Genomic DNA, 21,112 nt, shown 5'->3' on the forward strand with positions numbered 1-21,112 from the left:
GCCAATTAGGGACTTGAGTTGTAGTATAAAGAATTGCTGAATGATAATCTGCGCCTGTGGTTAAATTGCCGGCATGGCATCTATGCTGATGAGGCTGTCAGCATCTGACTCGCCTCCATCTGTCACGAGCTTGACGTTGGTTCCCTCTTTGACAGCTTGGCTTTCTTTACCGCTACATCTCTTGTTAAGCAATTTTTATCCACGAGCAGCCTTGTAGTAAATATACTTAGTCATTCAAAAGGTGCCCAGACACAGTGGCCACCAAGAGCCACATCCTGTGAGCTGTGAGCCCTGTCGACTGTCTAAACTAGCCCGCGATTATCGGTGACCTTGCGCATGGTGTGTTGGGTGACAAATTCCCTATGAGTACCCAGGTGTATTTAGAGGAAATATGCTTTAAGATCGATAATAATCGCCTGACAGTAGAGGGAACATGATTAAGCATCTAGCACGCCCGCGCGGGCTTACAGATCGGCCGCTGTTAGCCATACCTTCATTGGCTACCCAGGTAGGATGAGCGGCCCCACTGTCTGTATATCCAATGAAAGGCTTAGTATATGGCAGGGATGTCGGGGAGATCTGTGGGTCCCGCCGTCCGCCGCCCATGAAACAATAAGGAATCTACACCTATTTGTCAGGGTCGGCCAAGAGGTAGTTGGTATTACTACCCAAATAGAGATAATAGGTTCAAGACCATAGAGATGTCTGGCTCTATTTATTTCCCTATTTTCCCTGACTAGCTCACCATTTTCAACTTTGTCTTATCTTCTCTTCGCTGGTTCAGCCGAAGAAATCCCAATTCTACAGCATCAACTGCCAGGAAGCAAAGCATCATGATGGCATCACATATAGAGGCAGAAAATGACGAAGGTGCTTTGAAGGCTTCCGGCCAAGTGATCTCTTCCACCGATCTCGAAAAAGGAGCAAATGACTTCCAGAATGCACTCCCCGAGGAAGAGACGCGGCCGGGAGCAAAAGCTGGGCTGTCACTGAGACAGTTCTGGATTGTTATGTTCGGGTATGCTCTCTTGATATTCTTTATATTATGGTTACGGTGTTATCTAAGTATATTATCCAACAGATTGAATGTGGGAATGCTTTTGACTGCGTTGGATTTCAACATTGTCGCCACAGCTGTTCCCATTATCTCATCGGAATTCAATGCCTACAGCAATTCCTCCTGGCTGGGCACTGGATTTCTCGTTACTTTTGCCCTTGTTCTTCCTATCTATGGTAAGCTTGGTGACATTTTTGGGCGGCGAAACATGTTCGTTGTGGGAACCCTCATTTTCATTCTCGGAAGCGGCCTCTGCGGCGGTGCTAAGAGTATGAACATGCTCATTTGGTCCCGTGTGGTCCAGGGAATTGGAGGTGGTGGAATCTACGGCCTGGTTAATGTGAGTTGATTGAGATAAAACTTCAAGAGGATGCGGAAGTTTATAAACTGACTACCTGGGAACAGATCATTGTCACCGAACTTGTTCCCCTTCGTGATATCGGAAAGTACGTCTCGTTTACAGGACTGGTCTGGGCTATTGCCGATGTTGCTGGTCCACTTCTGGGCGGCGCATTTAGTCAGTGAGTGCCTCATGATCTATTTCAGTATGGCAATCAACACCTAACAATATCGGACAGATACGTCACCTGGCGCTGGTGTTTCTACATTAACCTATGCATCTCCCCAATCAGTCTCATTATCACTTTTATCTTTCTCCGCATTCCGACCCCCAAAATCGACAAGGGGCGTATTAAAAATTTCGACGTTATTGGAAGTATCACCCTCATCGGTGGTACCACCTGTCTCCTCCTAGGCATCTCCTGGGGCGGTAACAACTTCCCATGGAGCGATTCCCGCGTTATCGGCTGTTTTGTTGGTGGAATTGTATTGCTCGTGATTTTCGTGGTCTGGGAGCACTGGGCTAAAGATCCATTTATGCCACCCGTGTTCCTCAAGAGCCGCGCTGTCGTCGCTATCCTCTTTGCCGAGTTCTTTTACGGTACGAACTTACTAGGAATGATGTACTACGTACCACAGTTCTTCCAACTGGTCTACGGCGATTCCGCCACAATTTCAGGCGTCGCTCTATTGCCAATGATGCTGGGTCTGGCGATTGGTAACCCTGTCGCCGGTTGGGTTACCAGCAAGTACGGTCTCAGTCTGGCCAATGCATGGGTTGGCGCAGCACTGACCGTATTGAGCAGCGGCCTGATCACGCGCTGGGCAGCGAGAACAAGCCGTGCAGAAGCGATCGTGGAGTTGATCATCTTTGGTATTGGGCAGGGTGCTGTTATGGAAGGTCTACTGGTCGGGGCGCAGTTCTCAGTCGAGCCCATGCACATCGGTATAATTACGGGTTTGGTTATATTTGTCCAGACTGTCGGTGATATTTTCGGTATCGCTATATACGCTGCAGTCTACCAGAACGTGCTGCGAACCAAGCTGCACCACCTGGCCTTGACTATTGAGCAGATTGGAACCATCCTTTCCGATATACAGAAGGTGAAGACGCAGTTCAAGGGTGAGATGTACCAGTCAATAATCGAGGTGTATGCGGAGAGCTTGCAGAATGGTTGGTGGTGGCTGTTTGCCTGTGCAGTATGTTTGTTGATCAGTTCAGCTTGTGCGAAGCAGCGGAAACTATAGACTTTGGCGGAATTGACCTTCCAATGGGGGATGGATTATCTAATTGGTCTTTGTTAATGAAGGAGAGGATATTGATGTATGTATCATATGCCTAGCAGCCATCCAATAAGAATGAGCTATAGTTTTCCTAGAGGCAACCAGAGGCCATCCTAGGATTCTATGGTAGAGTTTTTTGGAATCGTGTTTTTCCTCGTGAATGTCTTTCGCGGTTGCAGTCTCGCATTAACAATAAGATGGAGCATCGACCAAGATATAGGGCATATGCGGCATTTTTACGATTGGCTTATATGGCCGAGTTATGATTTCGAGTTTTCGCCAACTAAGTGGAGAGGAACCGGATAGACCGACGATAATGATAATTGGGCCCTTATCCAGGCAACCGGGGGATGTTCTACGAAGCCGGGGGTATGCAATGCAACCTTAGGTGGGGCGGCCGGAGAAGGATATCTGGCATCGAGGGTATACGGGCACTTTATTAATATGAAGGAGGCTCGCGGAGTTAGAGATGAAGGTGCTCAGTAACTACCCTAAGGAAGGAGTAGGATTATCGATACGAAAGAACAGGATGCTATATCATCCTAGTGGCTACACTCCTAGGCGATAAGCATTGTAGGCTGGGGTATTGCGTCCGGTAAAAATAAAAGGAGTGGTGCACCGGGCTGAAAGAAAATGCACAGTAATCGGTGGGGGCCAAAATAGAAAAATGGGGGCGGCAAGATCGCGTCTGTATGTCAAGGCAGACATAGAGAGAAGGTTGCGTATTGGGGGTGCTAAGAAAACTAACCACATCCAGTCACAGGTCCGCCGTTTACAGGTGAGATTGAATCTCACATGGATACAAAGTACAACATAGACTATTCTAGGCCGCAAATAATCCACATATACTCGGCACAGATGCATAGAATTACAGATATGACGAGCATATGGGTCAAAAACAATGGCTCGGACTACGCAGCTCGCATGTGAAATACGTTAGTAGTTAAGATCTGTTGTGTCGAACAATTCTTGCACGTTAATATATTATTACCTAAGCGTGTATTCAGTCAGCGCTAATTCTGGCCGAAACAAAGACTGCTCTTATAAGTACAGAGTAATCTACTATCGACAGTCCACTACGCTTGATGTTCTAGTCTCTTCAGGACTATTTGCCACTTCTCCTATCTATATATCCATGGATATCCTTTGATGTATCCAGTTCAATAGAAAAGGCTATCTTTGGTGATATCTCTTTCAGTAGCCCCAATGGTCACACATCCTCGTCTCTCTCGTACCCACCAGGTGTCGGACCCCGCCAAGGACCATCGTCAGTTAACCAAGCCACGGAAGCAGGCGTGTTTAGTATGTCCCCACATCCTACCTGCCTATACTGAATTTGGAGCTAAAGAACGGTCCCCCATTAAGGCATGTCGTCGACGGAAGAAGCGTTGTGATGTAAGCCCCACACAGACCACCTGCACCCCACCTGCAGAATCCAGGCACCGAGGCTGACTCTGGTGATGCAGGGCAATCAGCCTGCTTGTTCGGCATGCAGTGGCTGGAAGATGGAATGTGTCTATGCCTCAGGCTCCCAAACCCCATTGGATCATGGGCTTTCTACCCCTAACAGCGCTATGGAGATGGGCGTTGCCGCCTTTGTTCAAGACCTGCCTGATACATCTTTTGATTTTCTGCCGGAATTCTTCCCATTTACCTCGGATACTACACATGGTGTGTTGGGGTGCGGCGAACAATCTTCAGACAGCTTGACGCTGGTTGATCCCTCTCGACCATCGTCAACGAACCTGTCCAGCTATCCTACGGTCCCATTACCGTCCCCCGAGCAAAACATCCAACTGATAAATGAGTTCTTTGATCGTTCTCATCATCTTTTACCATGCATCCATAAGGAAACTATTCTAAATCGTTCGCGGGGATCGCAGGGCCTAGCCTTGTCAACGCCGTTGGAATGGGCCATTTTGGCCACTGCCGTAAGGACCACTCGTAGTGCGATGGTTTCTCAAGCGGACATCTTTCTGAAAACTGCAGTCGATTCACTCGCGCAAAGTCCTATTGTACAGGTGGGTAGTTAAGATGAACGGTCCGATTTTTCACCAACTGATATACTAGTAGGAGAATGTGTTGCGGGATTTACAAGCAGCTGTGTGGTGTGTATTTTCGCTCTATCATTCGGGTGCGATTACCAAGGCCGTCGTGTTGCTGGCGCAGGCATACTCCCTCGCATGCTTGAATGGATTAAACAGACTGGATGATCCCAACCCGAGTATGCTAGCGACTATACGGTTCTCCCCATTAGAAGAGGAAGAATGCCGCTGCACACTATGGGCTCTCTTTATCCTCGACCGGCAAATAAACCACCTGGTAGGCCGCCACTTCGTCATTGACGATATGCTCTGGTGCGTGAATTACCCTTTAGACAACCGATCTCTTCAAAATGGTCTACGCGTAGACCTTGAGGGCTACGATCGAGATCTTGCAGCACTAGCATCGGAGAAAAGTAAAGTTCCAATCGGGGCTTGTTTGACTCGTCTAGTATGCAAGGCTAGCGTCATTTTCGGCCGCATTGTTACATACAAGACCATCAGGCCTATGCCTACAAGTGCCGACGGCGCCCAGAGCCGCCTGGAGAAGTTCCATGAGCTCCAGTCTGCCCTCGCATGCTTCTGGCTGTCTCTACCACCCTACGTTCATAATATTGCCGAAGTGTCTCCTGAGAACGCCAGCCAAACTTTCTGGTTGCTGATTGTCGCCCATACCTGCTCCGCAATTCTGTTCTACATCACCGAGGTAGAGCGTCGCGGCCCCGGTGGTGCTAATCTTCCAACCGAACGGGAGAATTTTATCTGCACCTATAAATCCGTGAACAAGATTGTGGCTGGGCTTCGTCAGGTCTCAGGCCTCGCAATCGATGCGGTCTTAAACCCGATGCTAGCACCATCATACTTCATGTGCTGTCGCTTCATTCTGGCGCAGTGGCGTCTATCGCAGCAGGGGTCTTACCGCTTGGATCTGAATCTCGTTTTAAAATTGCTGGAACGGATGTCCCAGGAGCAGGCGCACCTGCCACGGATCTATAAAGATATTATTGACCAGGAGCTGGGTAGGCATTTGCAGCCAGGAGGGGGTGTTATTCAGTCCCTATTGCGTACGGATTATTGCTTTATGATTTAGGGCGTTGTATCCAATATAGATCCTGAATACCCGATAATTGATTCTTTATGTCATGGACCTGGCGGGGAATCTGATCACTATGGAGATGAGAGTAGTTTGCACAAAGCCGATAAGGCCCAATGCCCAAAAAGAGAGGCCGAAGAAGACTAGTAGATTCCCATGCTAAGCTTGAGCTTGAACTCATCCCATCCGCCTAGTCACAGATACCTCTTGTAGAAAGTAGGGGGCGTGAGTATAGTTCATTTACTTTGTAATGTAAATTTCCTCCCTTTCGTTACATGGTATTGCCATCTTTGGAGTACGCCCAAGCCCTATCAAACTCATTCCAACCCCCAGGCGGCGCGTCCCACATAGCCAATTCACGAACCACAGTCTCGTAGCATCCATCGCTGGGCATATTTCCCTGACAGACATTTCCTCCGACAGCGATGTTGATGAGGATTCTAAACTCACTCATCTTCCTCGTGCCAGGCGGCTTCTCGGCCCTCATGATGGGCGTGCCATCAATCAACCAGACCAAGCGCCCTGCGCCCGTTGTTTCGTCCTCGTCCCAGATAAAATCGTACCTCACCCCCACCGGCGAGCTAATGTTGGGGATGGGGGTTTCAAGAACGCGATGCTTGTTCCAGTCCTCGCCGTTGAAGTGACCCCAATGGAGACAAGTGTGGTTGACAGCATCGCCGTTCCACGCTTCCATGATGTCGATTTCGCCATCCTCGGGCCACTTGAAGGGGTCTTTAGGCAGCAGCCAAAAGGCAGGCCAGATACCTTGGGCCACCGGTGCCGTAATTCTGGCCGACAGACAGCCCCGTGGGCGGTCGAGGGTCTGGTGACTCGACAGTCTGGCGCTGGTAAACTTCTGGGCAGGGTCGGGATGTCCGTGGTTGATCAGAGCACGCACAATCACCGCATCTCCCTGGCTTGAATGGAATGAGTTTTGTGGGCTGTCAATATAATTCTGCGCCTCGTTGTTGCCCCATCCATTTTGACCCTGTTCGTGGTAAAAGTTGGAGGACACGGGTGCTTCAGGATGTAGATTGGGCTGCCAGTAGATCTGGGGTTGCGAGTACTGTTGCTGATAAGCTAGTGGAGGTTTGCTAGAGGTTGGAATAGGCGGTGGGGGATGGTTGTTGTACGATGGTGCCGGCTCGGGGGCTTGATCGGTTAATTCCCCCAAGCCTTCTCTGCCTTATTGATGATGCCCTGGAAGGCCTGTCTGAATGGCATGTTGAGTACGACCTATGGGATGCTGGGATTTGGCACCTGCGCACAACGAAGAACGTGGGGACACGAAAAACAAACAGTCAGCAAAGCTGACGTCATATTGTGGATATCCCGAAAGGTCCTTGGAATCCCCTTTCACGTCCTTTGAAACCTTCTCGCCATCACCTCGGGAAATATATTGATCCCTTCCTAGGGCTGAATAGATCTTATCAGTGAACACTTTATGCCTCCATTGGTTAGACCAGTTAGACAAGACTCAGATCAGATAAATAAATCCCAGGCCCACTTATAATCCATCACATGACCAATGGGGTACAAGCAAAATTTTGGCATCACAAAATTTCAAGACCTTCTGACTTCTAACATAGTGGCCTATCTAGTGTACTAAAACTTAACGTTAGTCACATCATTCACCTCATTCCACATTTTTCTCTCGATATCAACAATATCATCCGCCAACACGTGCCTCTCTATTCGCACTATCTCCAAGTATGGCAGAAGCATGCCATCCCAATCCCCCTGCCGCAACAGAACTCTCTAAAGCAGAGCGCTTCAAAGCTACACACCTCGCCGCGCGCCATGGCAACTACCACCAATATTATGCCAAATTCCGGGCTCCCACCATTCCGGACGAGCGCCTCTCCATTCTCCCATCAGATATCCTCCGCAACGCACGAGTCATAGACCTAGGCTGCAACGCGGGAAAATTGACCAATGAGGCGATGGCGCACTGCGGCGCAGCCGCCGCAGTCGGCGTCGATATCGACCCGTGGCTGGTCGAGCAGGCGAAGGCGGCCTACCCAGACGGACCGTGTACATTTGAGCACTTTGACTTCGTGGATGCGTCCGCGTACACGGGTACCGCGCTGGGCAAGTTCGATGTTGTTCTACTTCTCTCTGTGACCAAGTGGATCCATCTCAATAACGGGGACTCTGGGATGTTGACCCTATTTGCGCATATACACAGCATACTGAATCAGGGTGGTTATCTCGTCGTGGAGCCGCAACCTATGAGCAATTATGCGAGAGCTTCGAAGAGGAATAAAGAATTGAGAGAGACGTATAAGACGATCCAGATCAGGCCGCCGTTTGAGGATGAGTTGAAAGCGCAGGGATTTGAGAGGATATTGCAATTTGAGAGGGATGAGGAGGGGTTTGCTAGGCCCGTACATGTTTGGAAAAAAATATCGTAATAATATGATCCACTGAGATGGCTTAAAATGAGCCGGGCGAATTAATTTGCATTGGGAAGACATAGACCTTTTGGTTGGTAGGTAGGTAAAAGGGGACTAGATGAAACATATTTGACGTAGTATTTACTGGAGAAAGTGACGGGTCATGATTTATGGACAGGAATCCCAGAGTAGCATAATCCTTGGCCTTGAAGTAGCCAGTCAGATAGTTTACTTAATGATCAAAAGAATTGTTTACCACATCACTACGTACTCAGGAGTCCGATGACGAACCCGGGCTTTTTTGAACTGCCCTCAATATCAATACGGGATACGCTACAGATCTACAATGTTAACGATCCCATTGATGTGTCAGTGTGAGACAAGATAGGGCTTAGGATCATATCGTTTCCTGGACAGTGAGCTCTGGAAGCCTTGTCAAGCCCATGGAGATCTCTTAGTTGAATGCCTTGGGTTGGGATTCTCCCGACAGCCAACAATTACCTGCATGATATATAGAGCTTTGTTGAGTCCAAAGTGAAGCATATAATTCTGACGTCTGGCTCAAAAATAGTCGACCGCCATATGGCCACTATCATTGACGACATAGGTATATCTAAATATTTGGCCCACGATGATATTGGGACGTTGTATATAAGCCACACTACGATACGTTCTTAGACATCTTCTCAAAGTTTGTACATAGAAAGGCCTCTTCGCAAAATATCTTTTAACCGCCTTCGTATGCCTAAAAGAATATGACAGGGCCGCCGCCCTGTATAAGCGGCCAACCGTTGTTTTCTATATTAAAACTATGAGACAAAACACAAAAACATACAGCAGCATGTCTTAAGGTGGTGGTCACCTAGCGCCCACGGTTCGGGCATGGGCGGCTCGCCGCTCTATTCAGGGCACCCAGGGTGGATATTCAACCCGTATAGAAAAACGTACATTTCCCTATACTGACTGAAAAAGCTATAAGTACTCTTCTTTTCCTCTCCGCTTTCATCCCTCGAGCCTCGCTTTACCACTAATCTCGCTTGGTCACGAGTAAGATGCCTACTAAGCATGACCCAACGTTTAATTATCGAGACTGCGGAAGGTATGATAATGCTTTTACTCACCAAGGAGTGCGAATTTGTTAAAGCATATTGGCCAAAGACAATATGGGAGATTCCTAAGCACGCTTTCTACGAAGTATACGCCGAGCATGCGTCTATATTTCTAACCTTTTGACGTTGTTTTTACCAATGGCCACCTCAGAGATAGCTTTCAGAGATTACGCTTCAGTGGACGAGATCCTAGATGCTGTCGACATGCATGAGCAAGTCGGTCCTTCGGAGGATAAGATCCTTGAGAAAGATCAAGTTTCTTATGATTGAGCGTCATCATAGAACTTCATTCCTTTTATTCGTAATTTAGTAGTATCTTCCTTCTATATGTCGGTTATCGATTGCTTGACAGCTGATCAGTAGTAATGCAAGTCTGACTAGTGAATGCTATGAACTTCACAGCATCAAAGCCATATTTTCAAAACGCGCAATAAAATATAATTATGTAGAGCTATTCTAGAACAAAAAAAAAAAATTTTGATTGAGAAGAGGACCCAGATCTTATGAGTTTTGGGACCTGTCGATCGGGGTATATTAATAGAGAAGATTCTAGACCAATCTAATGGTTCTTTTCTTGTGGACAATTTGAAATCCAAATCGGGGGCTCGGGATGGAGGCTCGCAGTGCTTCTTGCATCTAGCAAGCAATAAGATGACAGGTTACTATGCATCGATTTCCCTCAAGGCGAAGCAAGAGCTTTGCGCTATGGGGACGAGCTCCTAACCGTTGGTCTCAGTTGGCTAAGGCTTGGGACATCAGAACTGGGCAAGTGGTGCACAGCTTCAGGAGCTCTCTGCGTCCGCTGAGGATGTAATTCGACGGAGAGACGCTTTTTCTCGCAGTCATATATCTGGATGGTGATCTTGTCCTGCTTGGCCCGTTTGCCGATCAGCAGCTTTTTTTTTGCGCCAACTGCCAAAGCTGCCAAACCTTCGCCCTAACCCCGAATAGCAACTCGGCTTCTGGTTCATCTGATATGACCCAACTGATATATTTCAACGTTACGCGGACTAGCGCGATCAGGTCACCTGACAATAAAGCTACAAGGATGCTACCCCTCATTCAGCTGAGTGACCTGCAATCCCCCCATCAGGAAGAACGGCATCCTATGCTACTCTGGATATGGCACAGACTACTTATACTACTCGCGTCAATCATGGACTTCAGGTTGGAAACAACCAGGGTTCAATTGAAGCAAGCTTCTATGGTAAGGGCAATTGTGTATTGATGAATTGAAAAATCAAACTGACGCTTTTCACAGCCTATACTGCTGAAGATATCGATCGGCTTTGCCTTCGTGACCTACGCTGCCCCAACTCACTAGCTGTGAAGAATCGGCTGAAAAAGACTAAAGACAAGCTTCTCCTTCAATCGTTCGAATGGATCCTTCAAAACCCAGAGTATCTGAGTTGGCGAGATGGAGAAGATATCTGTTTGCTTTGGATCAAGGGCGGTGCCGGCAAAGGGAAAACCATGATGTCGATTGGTCTTATCGAGGAACTCTCACGGATACGCCATGAACCTACTGTGGTAGCTTATTCATTTTGCGAAAATGCCAACAATGCGCTAAACACTCTGGAATCAATCATAAAGGGGTTGATTCTGCAATTGATGAATCAGCAAACCGACCTAAAGGAATCTCTTCGCAGCCGTTGGGATACTATGCATGACCGATTTAATGAGGACATGACCTCGTGGCAAAATCTGTGGAATGTTCTTATGGAGATGCTGGACCGGTGCCATTGCTCAAAGATATTCATTATTGTGGACGCTCTTGATGAGTGCCAAGATAAAGGTATGGCGGACTTCTTCAAACGCCTTGTCCGTAATGGACTAGATCAACCCGCCAAGATCAAATGGCTCTTAACGAGTCGACCGTTAGACAGTGCAGAGCGGGCACTGCTTGTTGGTCGTGATCAGGTCCAAGTCAATCTTGACCTTAAATCGAAATTTGTCTTTGAAGCGGTAGAGGCCTACATCTCCTATAAAGTGGATGAGCTCAGTCATCTTCACAGATATAGAAAGACCTTAAGCACTGAAGTGAAAGCCAAGCTTACTACGAAGGCTGAGGGTACCTTTCTATGGGTGAGCCTAGTTTGTAAGACACTCGAGAGTGTCAGCCAAGATAAGGTCTTGACCACAATTCGAAACTTGCCTCCAGGCCTACATCCTTTCTACGATCGGATATTGAACCAGCTAAGCAAAGGCGAGCCAGATGATGTCTACAAGTGTATGCGACTGCTTAAGGCTATGATACTAGCATACCGACCTTTGAAAATGGAAGAAGTTCCGAGTGTAACTGGTCTAACCAACGAAGACGACGCTATTCAGATGTTAGTCAATCGCTGTGCTTCATTTGTCAGGATGCAAGAACATAAAATCGAGTTTGTTCATCAGTCTGCTCGAGACTACTTAGCTGGGGAGAATGGACAGTCTTTACTTGACTCATATGAACGCTTTGGACATAATGAAGTCGTCTTGTGCTGTCTTTCTTACTTGTCTAATCGTCTAAAGGTAAATCTTCTAGATTTATCGCGACTTGACTCAACCAGAGAATCATCGAAACCACAGAAAGACACGCAAGGAAGTGTCCGACTATCTTGTCTAAACTATGCAGCTACTTTCTGGGTGCAGCATCTCAAGAGTATAAAGCGAACAGACAAAGCACAGAGCGTGTTTATTGAGAAGGGTGTGGTCGGTACATTCCTCAATAAAAGGTTGTTGGAATGGCTAGAATGTCTTAGCTTATTAGATAGGCTACCGTGGGCCATCGGATTACTCAAAACATTGCAGAATGTAGTGGAGGTCAGTCTTTGATATGTTTTTATATCTAGTCTTTGCTAATAAGGTTTTAAGGGCGACCCTTCAGCATCAGCACTCGTGCAGGATGCCACACGTTTCTTGTTGCGAAACTACTATACTATAGCTCATTGGCCATTACAGATCTACAGCTCAGCTGTTATCTTTAGCCCTGAACTAAGTATCGTGAAGAGGAAAAATTCAGACAAAACCTCAGGATATCTAAAAAGGGCCCCAGTGGAGGAGACTTGGGGTTCTCTGGTTCAGACCTTAGCAGGCCACGCGGACACCGTCCAAACTGTGGCATTTTCACCAGATGGCACGCAGATTGCATCAGGCTCTTGGGACAAAACCATCAAGCTTTGGGATACTACAACGGGCGACCTTCTGAAGACACTGGAGGGACACTCAGACCAGGTTTCGACTATAGCTTTTTCGCCAGAGGGCACCCAGATCGCATCAGGCTCTGATGATAAAACCATAAAGCTCTGGGATACTACAACGGGCGACCTTCTGAAGACACTGGAGGGACACTCTGACTGGGTTAGGACTATAGCCTTTTCACCAGATCGCACCCAGATCGCATCATGCTCTGTTGATAAAACCATCAAGCTCTGGGATACTATAACGGGCGACCTTCAAATGACAATAGAGGGACATTTAGACAGGGTCAATGTTGTGGTCTTTTCGCCAGACGGTACCCAGATTGCATCATGCTCTGATGATAAAACCATAAAGCTCTGGAATACTATAACGGGCGACCTTCAGAAGACACTAGAGGGACACTCAGACTCGATTTCGAGTATGGCCTTTTCGCCAGATGGCACCCAAATTATATCAGGCTCTGTTGATAAAACCATCAAGCTCTGGGATACTATAATGGGCGACCTTCAAATGACACTAGAGGGACACTTAGACAGGGTCAATGTTGTGGTCTTTTCGCCAGACGGTACCCAGATTGCATCAGGATCTGTTGATACAACCATCAAGCTCTGGGAGACCGTAACAGGCAATCTTCAGAAGACACTAGTTGGGCACTCGAACCTACTCACAACTATGGTCTTTTCGCCAGACGGCACCCAGATTGCATCAGGCTCTATTGATACAACCATCAAGCTCTGGGATACCGTAACAGGCAATCTTCGGAAGACTCTAGAGGGACACTCAGACATCATAGGGACTATGACATTTTCACCAGATGGCACCCAAATCATATCAGGCTCTTCTGACTGCACTATCAAACTTTGGGATACCATAACAAGTGACTCTCAGAAGAAAATAGAAGGCCACTTGGGTGGGGTTGATATTGTGGTCTTCTCGCCAGATGGCACCCAGATTGCATCCGCCTGTGGAGACAAAACAGGCGCTGAAGATGAAACCATCATGCTTTGGGATACTGTAACAGGTAACCTTCAGAAGATGCTAGACGGGCATTCGGAGTCGGTCTTGATTATAGCTTTTTCACCAGATGGGCGGGCATATTGTATCAGGCTCTATTGATAACACTATCAAGCTTTGGGATACCGTAACTGGTGATCTTCAGAATACATTAAACGGACACTCGAAATCGGTTAGGACTGTCGCCTTTTCACCAGATGGCACCCAGATCGTATCAGGCTCTGATGACAAAACTATCAAGCTTTGGGATACCATAACTGGTGATCTTCAGAATACATTAAAAGGACACTCGAAATCGGTTAGGACTGTCGCCTTTTCACCAGATGGCACCCAGATCGCATCAGGCTCTGATGATAGAACCATCAAGCTTTGGGGTACGACAACGGGTGATCTTCAGAAGACACTAAAAGGACACTCGAAATCGGTTAGGACTGTGGCCTTTTCATCAGATGGCACCCAGATCGCATCAGGCTCTGATGATAGAACCATCAAGCTTTGGGATATTTGCAAATATCTCAATGCCTCAAAATTTCTTCCACGATATTTCAATAGCGGTTTCAAGGTCCAACTACGGGAAGAAATTCAGACATCAGAGCCAGTACATGACCTAAAATATTCGGCAGGTGACTGGTATCTTGCAACAAACATTGGACCTATCAGGAGCGAAGGCATTGCTAGAGACAGACGGGAAGGCAATCCATCGTCTTTACTGAGTCTATCCATAAGAGAGCAATGGATATGCTATGAAAGAATTCCGTTCTTTCGGCTACCTTCCGATTTCCAACCATTATCCTATGATGTGCGTGGCGATCAAGTCGCTATTGGATTCGGAAATGGTCAAGTTCTGAGCTTTTACGTCGATCGACGTATCCTGCAGACAATGCAAGAATTTGCTGAAGTGACAATCAAGCAGACCACATAGATATAAATATGGAGAGGAAAGGAGCTAGACAGATTTACTGCTAGAAGTTCTATGAGGACATATACAGTTTTACAGCGCCAGCCTCTTTGTATTTTAGTTTAAACTCTTATCAGGATTTAATTGGTCGTAGCTATCCTATCTCTAATCATCTTTATCATTATCGGAAACGATGAATGTGTATAGAAGTGTTGTGGACATGTCTTGCTGAGTCCTACGGTATGGTACGGCAAGCCAAGCCGAAGAAAACCCAAAGAACCACAACCAACGCCGACATGCTTTTCTAGACCTATTCAAAACCGGGTATCACTTTTGTGTTCTCAGCCAGTCGTTAATATTTCATATAATGCTGCGGGCAATTCCAAGTGTTATCCCTTGAGTCGCCGTAAACTACTGGGTGCAAATAACTGTAGTATTGGCAAAGGATAACTGATGTGAGAGATCTAACTACAGCAATGAAGACTGGAGAAAACCTAGATCGATTCGCTGAAAACTAAGATGGACGGGGGAAGAAAGAAAGGAATAAGGAGAAAGGAGAGCTATCTGTTAAACTATGTGGGACGATGGAAGGTTATGAGGCTTGAGGCCAGAACATCTCACCGAAGAAGTAAATCTACATAACAGTTTGATTCTCCTAAGCGCCCCTTCTTTTTCTTTCCTACCATCATGTCATTCCTAGGACCACATGTGTCAACCGGTAGAAACTAGTACCAGGAAGCTGTCATCAAAGCAACACGCCTGTACGGGAGGGGAAGGACATGTCAGCGGTTCAGAGGCATGCAGGAAATTCAGGTGTATGGGCTGAATGGGCTGGACAGCAGGGCGGCAAAAGGAAGTTTCCGAACGAATGAAGAAAACAAAAACATACAACAGTGAGGATTCGCTGGTGGTCACCCACCCAACTACTAACTCACCGGCGTGTGGCTTAAGTACGGCTGAGCGGACGGGAAGCCCTGTTTTCCACACCCTATGGTCGTATGTATCAAGTCATTTGTGGAAGAGGATCACATAGTGATAGGGTAACAGGGAGTGTAAGTGGTTGGTGGTGGGGATGAGGAGGCAGTAGAGATGGGGTGAGGATAAGGATGAGAATCACCAAAGTCGCGCTTTCAGCCGAACGACTGCAGAACATCATTGAATCATACAGTTTCCCCTGAAACGCTCCACATCCTGGAATCTGTATATGACTCCAACTGAAAATAGAAAAAATATCATACCACCGAGTTTCTAAGGTTGGAAATAGATGGCTTATTAAGATCTCTCACATAATCAATAATACCATCTATGGATAGATCCATGGTTCCGAGGTCATGTCAGTCATCGAACTCTAAACTAGCGGCCTTGTGGGAGAAGATTCCGACCTATATATAGATCATCCGTTATTAGATCTTACTGTAAGATTTAATTCCACAAATTTATCAAATGATATCTATGTACTACGGTGAAAAGCCCCGACATGGCCGACCCGTCGGGTCTTTGAGCCCCGATGTCCGACTGTCAGATCGGGGCCTGAGAGTCGATACGATGATGTATGAATTTAATGTGCCAAATAAAAAGCCTGCACAGTCTTGTTCTCCCAAAGGCATAAATTAACCGCCCTTGCTTCTGATCTTAGCTTCTCCATGTCCTATTGCACAACTCCCATGTCTCATCCTATCTTGATTATCGGTGCTGGGCTTGGTGGCCTTTGCTTGGCCCAGGGACTCAAAAAACGCAACATTCCTTTCAAACTATTTGAACAGGACGAAAGGCATGATTTTCGGACTCAGGGGTATAGATTGAGGGTGAGCAGTGAGGGAATCTACGCCCTCCGGGATACCCTGTCGCCTGAGCTATATGCTCTGTTCGAGAACACCTGCGCCGAGACGATCATGGGGGGTGTGAGGCTTAAACCCGATGGTACACCACTAGGCGGCACTGGCCCTCCTAGGCCTCTTGGGTCTGATATTTTTCTGGAGCCCCAGACCGTCGACCGGAACACGTTCCGAGAGGTTCTGCTGACTGGTTTGGATGAGCATGTGTTTTTCGGAAAGAGCTTTGACCATTACATCGTGGACGACAAAAACATAGTTGCATTCTTTACAGATGGTTCGAAGGAAACTGGATCTCTCCTTGTTGGCGCGGATGGAGTTCGATCTAGGGTCCGCAAACAGTACGTACCAGGTTTAATGGGTATCGATACGGGCATGCGAATTATCTTTGGAAAGACACCTTTGAGTCCCGAATTCCTCGCTCGGTTTCCCAAGGCATACCACCATGGGATGTCGCTTGTTTCAAACCCAGACGATGAATCTCGGACTTCCTTGCTATTTGAACCCATCCGTTTCCCACACGCGGAAAAGGTCTCGAAACCTCAGCTTCCCGACCCATACGTGTATTGGGTGCTTGTCACTCATTACTCGAATATCGCGTCATCAAATGACACACTGTGGCCATTAAGCCCAGAGAAGTCGGCTGAAATTTCTCGACATGTTACCAAGTCGTGGCATCCCGACTTGCAGGTGCTTTTCGAGATGCAAGACGAGGCTCAAACGTCAACCCGATGGATGATTTCTGCCTCACCAGAGTTGGCCTCCTGGGAGCCCTCGCCATATGTGACTTTGCTCGGCGACGCGATTCATCCCATGCCCCCAACTGGAGCCATGGGTGCTAACACTGCCTTGCGTGACGCTGCAGATCTGGCTCGCAGGCTTGAGGTTGGGGTAAATTCGCAAACCCTCGGTCGACATGTCATCGAGGAGTATGAATCGGAGCTACGTGATTCAGCCAGAACAGCAATCGCATGGAGCTGGCAAGGTGGCATGAAGGGCTTCAGGCTAAAACCAGCCGTGGAATGCGAGGAAATCCTCTTATGATCTCGCTTTAGCTCGTATTGAACAACTCTCACCTCTCTAAACTCCTAGCGATCCCTTCCTAAAAATCTAAAAATCTTTAGTATCGGTAGGGAGGCTACCTAAAGATAGTTAATATTTTAATAGACCGAGGCTTAAGTTGTATACAGAGAATTACGCACTTAACGGGGCCATTGCCCACCAACCCGCACTCACAGACTCCACTAAGGCAGAACTGCTGAAGGTCAAACTCGACCAGAAAGTGTTTAAAGCCCACAAGTAGCGAATGTGCTGGCTTAAATTATTATATATTCTAACTAATGGTTTAACACCGACAAAAGGTAGAGGCGAAAACAAGAACCCCGGCTTAGCCTGAAGGGGGCGCCAAATCGAAGGTAGCCAAGGAAGGAAAGCTTGCAAAGCCAGCTAACTCAGTTGGGCATACCCCAACGAGGAGCGTTAACGATGATTCCGGTCAGACAACCGGAGATGATACCGGCGCAGGGAAGCGTGATGATCCAACCCATGTAGATCCAGGCGACCATTCGCCAGTTGATCGTTCGCCAAGTGCCGTTGCAAAGTCCAACACCAACGGTAGCACCAGTAATACACTGGGTAGTGGAGACGGGGAGCTCTGCAAGTGTGATGTGTTAGCTAGGGGTCTTGTAATAATTCGGGAATAGATAAAAGGCGACGTACGCAGCCTGGTGGCAATAATGACAGCAATAGCAGCACCGAGCTCCATAGCGAATCCACGAGAGGGAGAGTGTAGGGTAAGACGGTTACCCAGGTTTCGCATGATGTGATAACCGTATGTCCAGATACCGATAGCAATAGCGGCACCACCAAAGACACTGGAGAATGTGTGTTAGCACGGGTCCGTCCTTACATTGGAGGAGTGAGGCTTACAGGATCCAGATGGGGACCTCGGTCTTAGCGCCTTCAAGGGCACCACTTCTCCATATAGCATAGATGGTTGCATAGGGGCCGACGGCGCTAGGAATAGTTAGTGCATGAGTCGATGGTAGGTAGGTGAAATGGGAAAACTAACTTGGCAACATCGTTCGCACCGTGGGTGAAAGAAGCAGTACAGGCTGTCAGAATCTGGAGGAAAGAAAACATGTACTCCGCTTCGTTATCATAGTGTTCAGCATGGGCATGGGTCTTCTCGAGATCGCCGGCAAGTCTGCTCTCGCCCTTCTGGTCGCTAACAATGTCTTGCTCGACACCATTGAGCAAGGCCTTCTTCAGCATCCAGAACAGGACTGGACGACTATACCATGCTCCCTCGGGACGAGGACCACAAACGTTGATGACATCAGGATCCAGGGATTTCGTCTCGTTATCTGAGTTGGCAGTGACCTGGTGCTGTGCCTTGAGATCAGGGGACTCAGGCTCACTGTTGCTGTTGCTGCGGCTTTGTTCGACATCAGTGGAGCGCTCAGCTTGCAGTTCCTCGAGAGTCTTGTGGCCCCGATAGTAGTTACGGACGGTCTCAACATTGGCAGGACGGGGAGGGACTTCACCCCGGCGGAAGAGAAGAGGGCCGTAGATCAGATCCCAAGGCTTGAGTTGCCAGTCACCCATGATGACCCTGCGGTAGATCCAGGGGCAAAGGAAGACGGCAGAGATAAGAGCCATCCCAGCGGCAACACCAATAACAGTTCCAGCTATCTCAGGCCCTTCGAGATCAATCCTGCTGCTGCCACCCTTCCAGACAATAAGCACTGTATTTTGTCAGTAGCTGATATAAAAGGATCGGGGTCTTGAGGGAACATACTGGTGAGAAGGCCGGTAGTCAAGAAGAAGTAGAATGGAATGGTGTACAGTGCCCTCAGGGCGGGATCCTTCCGTAGTAAGATACCATACTTGGTAATCAAAAAGATAAGCGAGCCAGCAACACCGGATAGGAGAGGTGCAATAACCCAGGCAAGGAACACTTGCACAACACCAGAGTTAATGTCACCTCCCCACCAGATAATATCATCAGAACCAATAAGCGCGATACCCATTCCAAGAATACCACCGAGAATGGAGTGGGTTGTCGAAACAGGAAGACCAATTTTGGTACAGATGGTAAGATATACAGAGGAGGCAACCACAGCACAGCACATTCCAAGCATGAGGAGGGGGGCGTTGTCTTCGAAGGCATCGATCTTGACGATCTTGGTACGGATAGTATCGGAAACACTGTTTCCTACACCAACACTGAAACCATAAGTGAGTACGAGGCCAGCAAATGGAAATCAGATTATGAACTTACGCTCCAGCAAACTCCATGATAGATCCGAGGATCATGGCCTGCCAGTGCTTGAGCGAACGCGACGAGACAGACGTCGACCAGGAGTTGGCGCAATCATTGGCGCCGATGTTCCAGGCATCGAGGAATGCGAATATTGTGCCAATAGCAAAGATATAATCATACTGCTCAAGAACCATCTTGACGGTTGGCAGAAAGCAGCAACGCGCTGGCTTGTCCTTTCTGGAAGGGTTCTAGAAGGTTTCTGGAGGGCTGCCGGGATAAAGAGGAAATTAACAGGATTATGCCTTTATATGTGCCAGCCCCAATATGGGCCAGGACATGACAGCCCTTGCGCTATAGATGCAGTGGTGCAACGATCCAGTATGCCAAGCTGCCAAGGCCCGCCGCGTCGCCAAGAAACTCTCCGCCATCCGTGCACTCGCCAAGATGGGCCTCCGCCGACGAATCCTGCGATCGCATACGAGAACGTGTCCACCCTATATAGAAAGCTTCAGACTACCTGCCCATACCCACGCTAAATGTCGGGCTAATTTCTCGAGATGTCGCAGAAACACGAGCTCCTATTCGCGAATGTCCTTCTTCCGACTAGCACGCCTGTATTATTCTCTTGAGGCGGAAACGTGAAAGCCTCGATTGGACCCCAGCTACTATAGCCATAATCTGCCCTGTCCCTTGGCAGGATAAATGAGCTCGAGCCGGTGCGCCATCTAGGCATCTTACACAAGTCTCAGAACCTGGTGTTCACCACATCGTGCTTAAACTCAACTTTATTATTGGCTGGTTTGATTAAATTATTGACATGGAGCCCCGATTCTGATTCTGACATCCGGCGCACCTCTGGACATCCACGTCTGGTGTCGCGTGGCCACCGTGACCCAGCTCTCTTAGTTCCTCGACCTGTTTCTGGAGGTGTTGGATATACTCCACCGCCGTTTCGAGCAGTTCTGCCTGGCCAAGCAAGTTTCGAGTGAGCACATTTGTCTACCAGAATAGGGGATTGGTTGTATCAGTTGCCTCCATACCTTGGTACCACTCGTTCCCTCATTTCCCGTACCTCCTATTCTCATTATCCGCTCTATTTGGCCCAGCGCTGCTTTCATCCGATCTCGTTGACACTTCTGGGCGTCAGCATGCTGCCTCCTCCGATTCTCCATTGAATTTGGATTTGTCATGATGAGGAGCGAGCCGCCTGCTCCAGTGAACTTCTGTTAGCCCATCCATCTCCCCTGAGTATAATATTGATATCACACGCGCACTCAGAGAGTCAACTACCTTTCGGTCGGATCTCGGCCAACTGTCTCTTTCTGTTTAGGGGATAAGACAATCTCATTTTGCCCACGTCCGCTCGATTGGGCTGCACATTTGCATGCACGTGCGCCATTGTTAATATGTAGTTTCAGCGCTAAGTTTGCCTTATTGATGGCTTGATGGTTTTTCAACAGCTCTAGGCTATCGGGCCCGCTGGGTGGGTATATATATTGGCCACGCAAATGACTCGGACATTAACCCATGCATGTATGCATGCTGTACGCCGCATGGGGACTCGGAATAAAGAGAAGGTTATTCAATGTCTTATTATTAA

The 21,112-nt window shown here is 47.9% G+C and overlaps 8 protein-coding genes across 8 annotated transcripts; 5 read left to right on the forward strand and 3 right to left on the reverse strand.

Annotated features, from left to right (window-relative positions):
* Nucleotides 1–833: 833 nt before the first annotated feature.
* On the forward strand, nt 834–2,644 carry N7487_003269 (MDR family MFS transporter; the record flags this gene model as incomplete). The annotated part of the gene is made up of 3 exons (XM_056871016.1): nt 834–1,397; nt 1,463–1,578; nt 1,636–2,644. The coding sequence occupies 3 exons, from the start codon at nt 834–836 to the stop codon at nt 2,642–2,644; spliced, it is 1,689 nt and encodes a 562-aa protein (XP_056735800.1).
* A 1,242-nt stretch (nt 2,645–3,886) lies between these two features.
* On the forward strand, nt 3,887–5,812 carry N7487_003270 (Zn(II)2Cys6 transcription factor; the record flags this gene model as incomplete). The annotated part of the gene is made up of 3 exons (XM_056871017.1): nt 3,887–4,075; nt 4,147–4,701; nt 4,754–5,812. The coding sequence occupies 3 exons, from the start codon at nt 3,887–3,889 to the stop codon at nt 5,810–5,812; spliced, it is 1,803 nt and encodes a 600-aa protein (XP_056735801.1).
* A 274-nt stretch (nt 5,813–6,086) lies between these two features.
* Nucleotides 6,087–7,135, reverse strand: N7487_003271 (glycoside hydrolase family 16 protein; the record flags this gene model as incomplete). Its single annotated transcript, XM_056871018.1, has 2 exons — nt 6,087–6,996; nt 7,131–7,135. The coding sequence occupies 2 exons, from the start codon at nt 7,133–7,135 to the stop codon at nt 6,087–6,089; spliced, it is 915 nt and encodes a 304-aa protein (XP_056735802.1).
* A 392-nt stretch (nt 7,136–7,527) lies between these two features.
* Nucleotides 7,528–8,229, forward strand: N7487_003272 (class I SAM-dependent methyltransferase; the record flags this gene model as incomplete). The annotated part of the gene is made up of 1 exon (XM_056871019.1): nt 7,528–8,229. One exon carries the CDS (start codon nt 7,528–7,530, stop codon nt 8,227–8,229), a length of 702 nt encoding a protein of 233 aa, XP_056735803.1.
* Nucleotides 8,230–10,442: 2,213 nt separating this feature from the next.
* Nucleotides 10,443–14,439, forward strand: N7487_003273 (uncharacterized protein; the record flags this gene model as incomplete). The annotated part of the gene is made up of 4 exons (XM_056871020.1): nt 10,443–10,527; nt 10,582–12,125; nt 12,177–13,517; nt 13,588–14,439. 4 exons carry the CDS (start codon nt 10,443–10,445, stop codon nt 14,437–14,439), a joined length of 3,822 nt encoding a protein of 1,273 aa, XP_056735804.1.
* Nucleotides 14,440–16,058: 1,619 nt separating this feature from the next.
* On the forward strand, nt 16,059–17,291 carry N7487_003274 (FAD-dependent oxidoreductase; the record flags this gene model as incomplete). The annotated part of the gene is made up of 1 exon (XM_056871021.1): nt 16,059–17,291. One exon carries the CDS (start codon nt 16,059–16,061, stop codon nt 17,289–17,291), a length of 1,233 nt encoding a protein of 410 aa, XP_056735805.1.
* Nucleotides 17,292–17,698: 407 nt separating this feature from the next.
* N7487_003275 (inorganic phosphate transporter) lies at nt 17,699–19,706 on the reverse strand (the record flags this gene model as incomplete). Its single annotated transcript, XM_056871022.1, has 6 exons — nt 17,699–17,901; nt 17,967–18,121; nt 18,177–18,263; nt 18,319–18,994; nt 19,048–19,475; nt 19,531–19,706. 6 exons carry the CDS (start codon nt 19,704–19,706, stop codon nt 17,699–17,701), a joined length of 1,725 nt encoding a protein of 574 aa, XP_056735806.1.
* Nucleotides 19,707–20,316: 610 nt separating this feature from the next.
* N7487_003276 (uncharacterized protein) lies at nt 20,317–20,911 on the reverse strand (the record flags this gene model as incomplete). Its single annotated transcript, XM_056871023.1, has 3 exons — nt 20,317–20,478; nt 20,553–20,719; nt 20,803–20,911. The coding sequence occupies 3 exons, from the start codon at nt 20,909–20,911 to the stop codon at nt 20,317–20,319; spliced, it is 438 nt and encodes a 145-aa protein (XP_056735807.1).
* Nucleotides 20,912–21,112: the final 201 nt, after the last annotated feature.

The sequence above is a fragment of the Penicillium crustosum genome, assembly GCF_028827405.1.
Source record: "Penicillium crustosum strain IBT 35664 chromosome Unknown utg000001l_segment0_segment0, whole genome shotgun sequence".
Taxonomy (NCBI): domain Eukaryota; kingdom Fungi; phylum Ascomycota; class Eurotiomycetes; order Eurotiales; family Aspergillaceae; genus Penicillium; species Penicillium crustosum.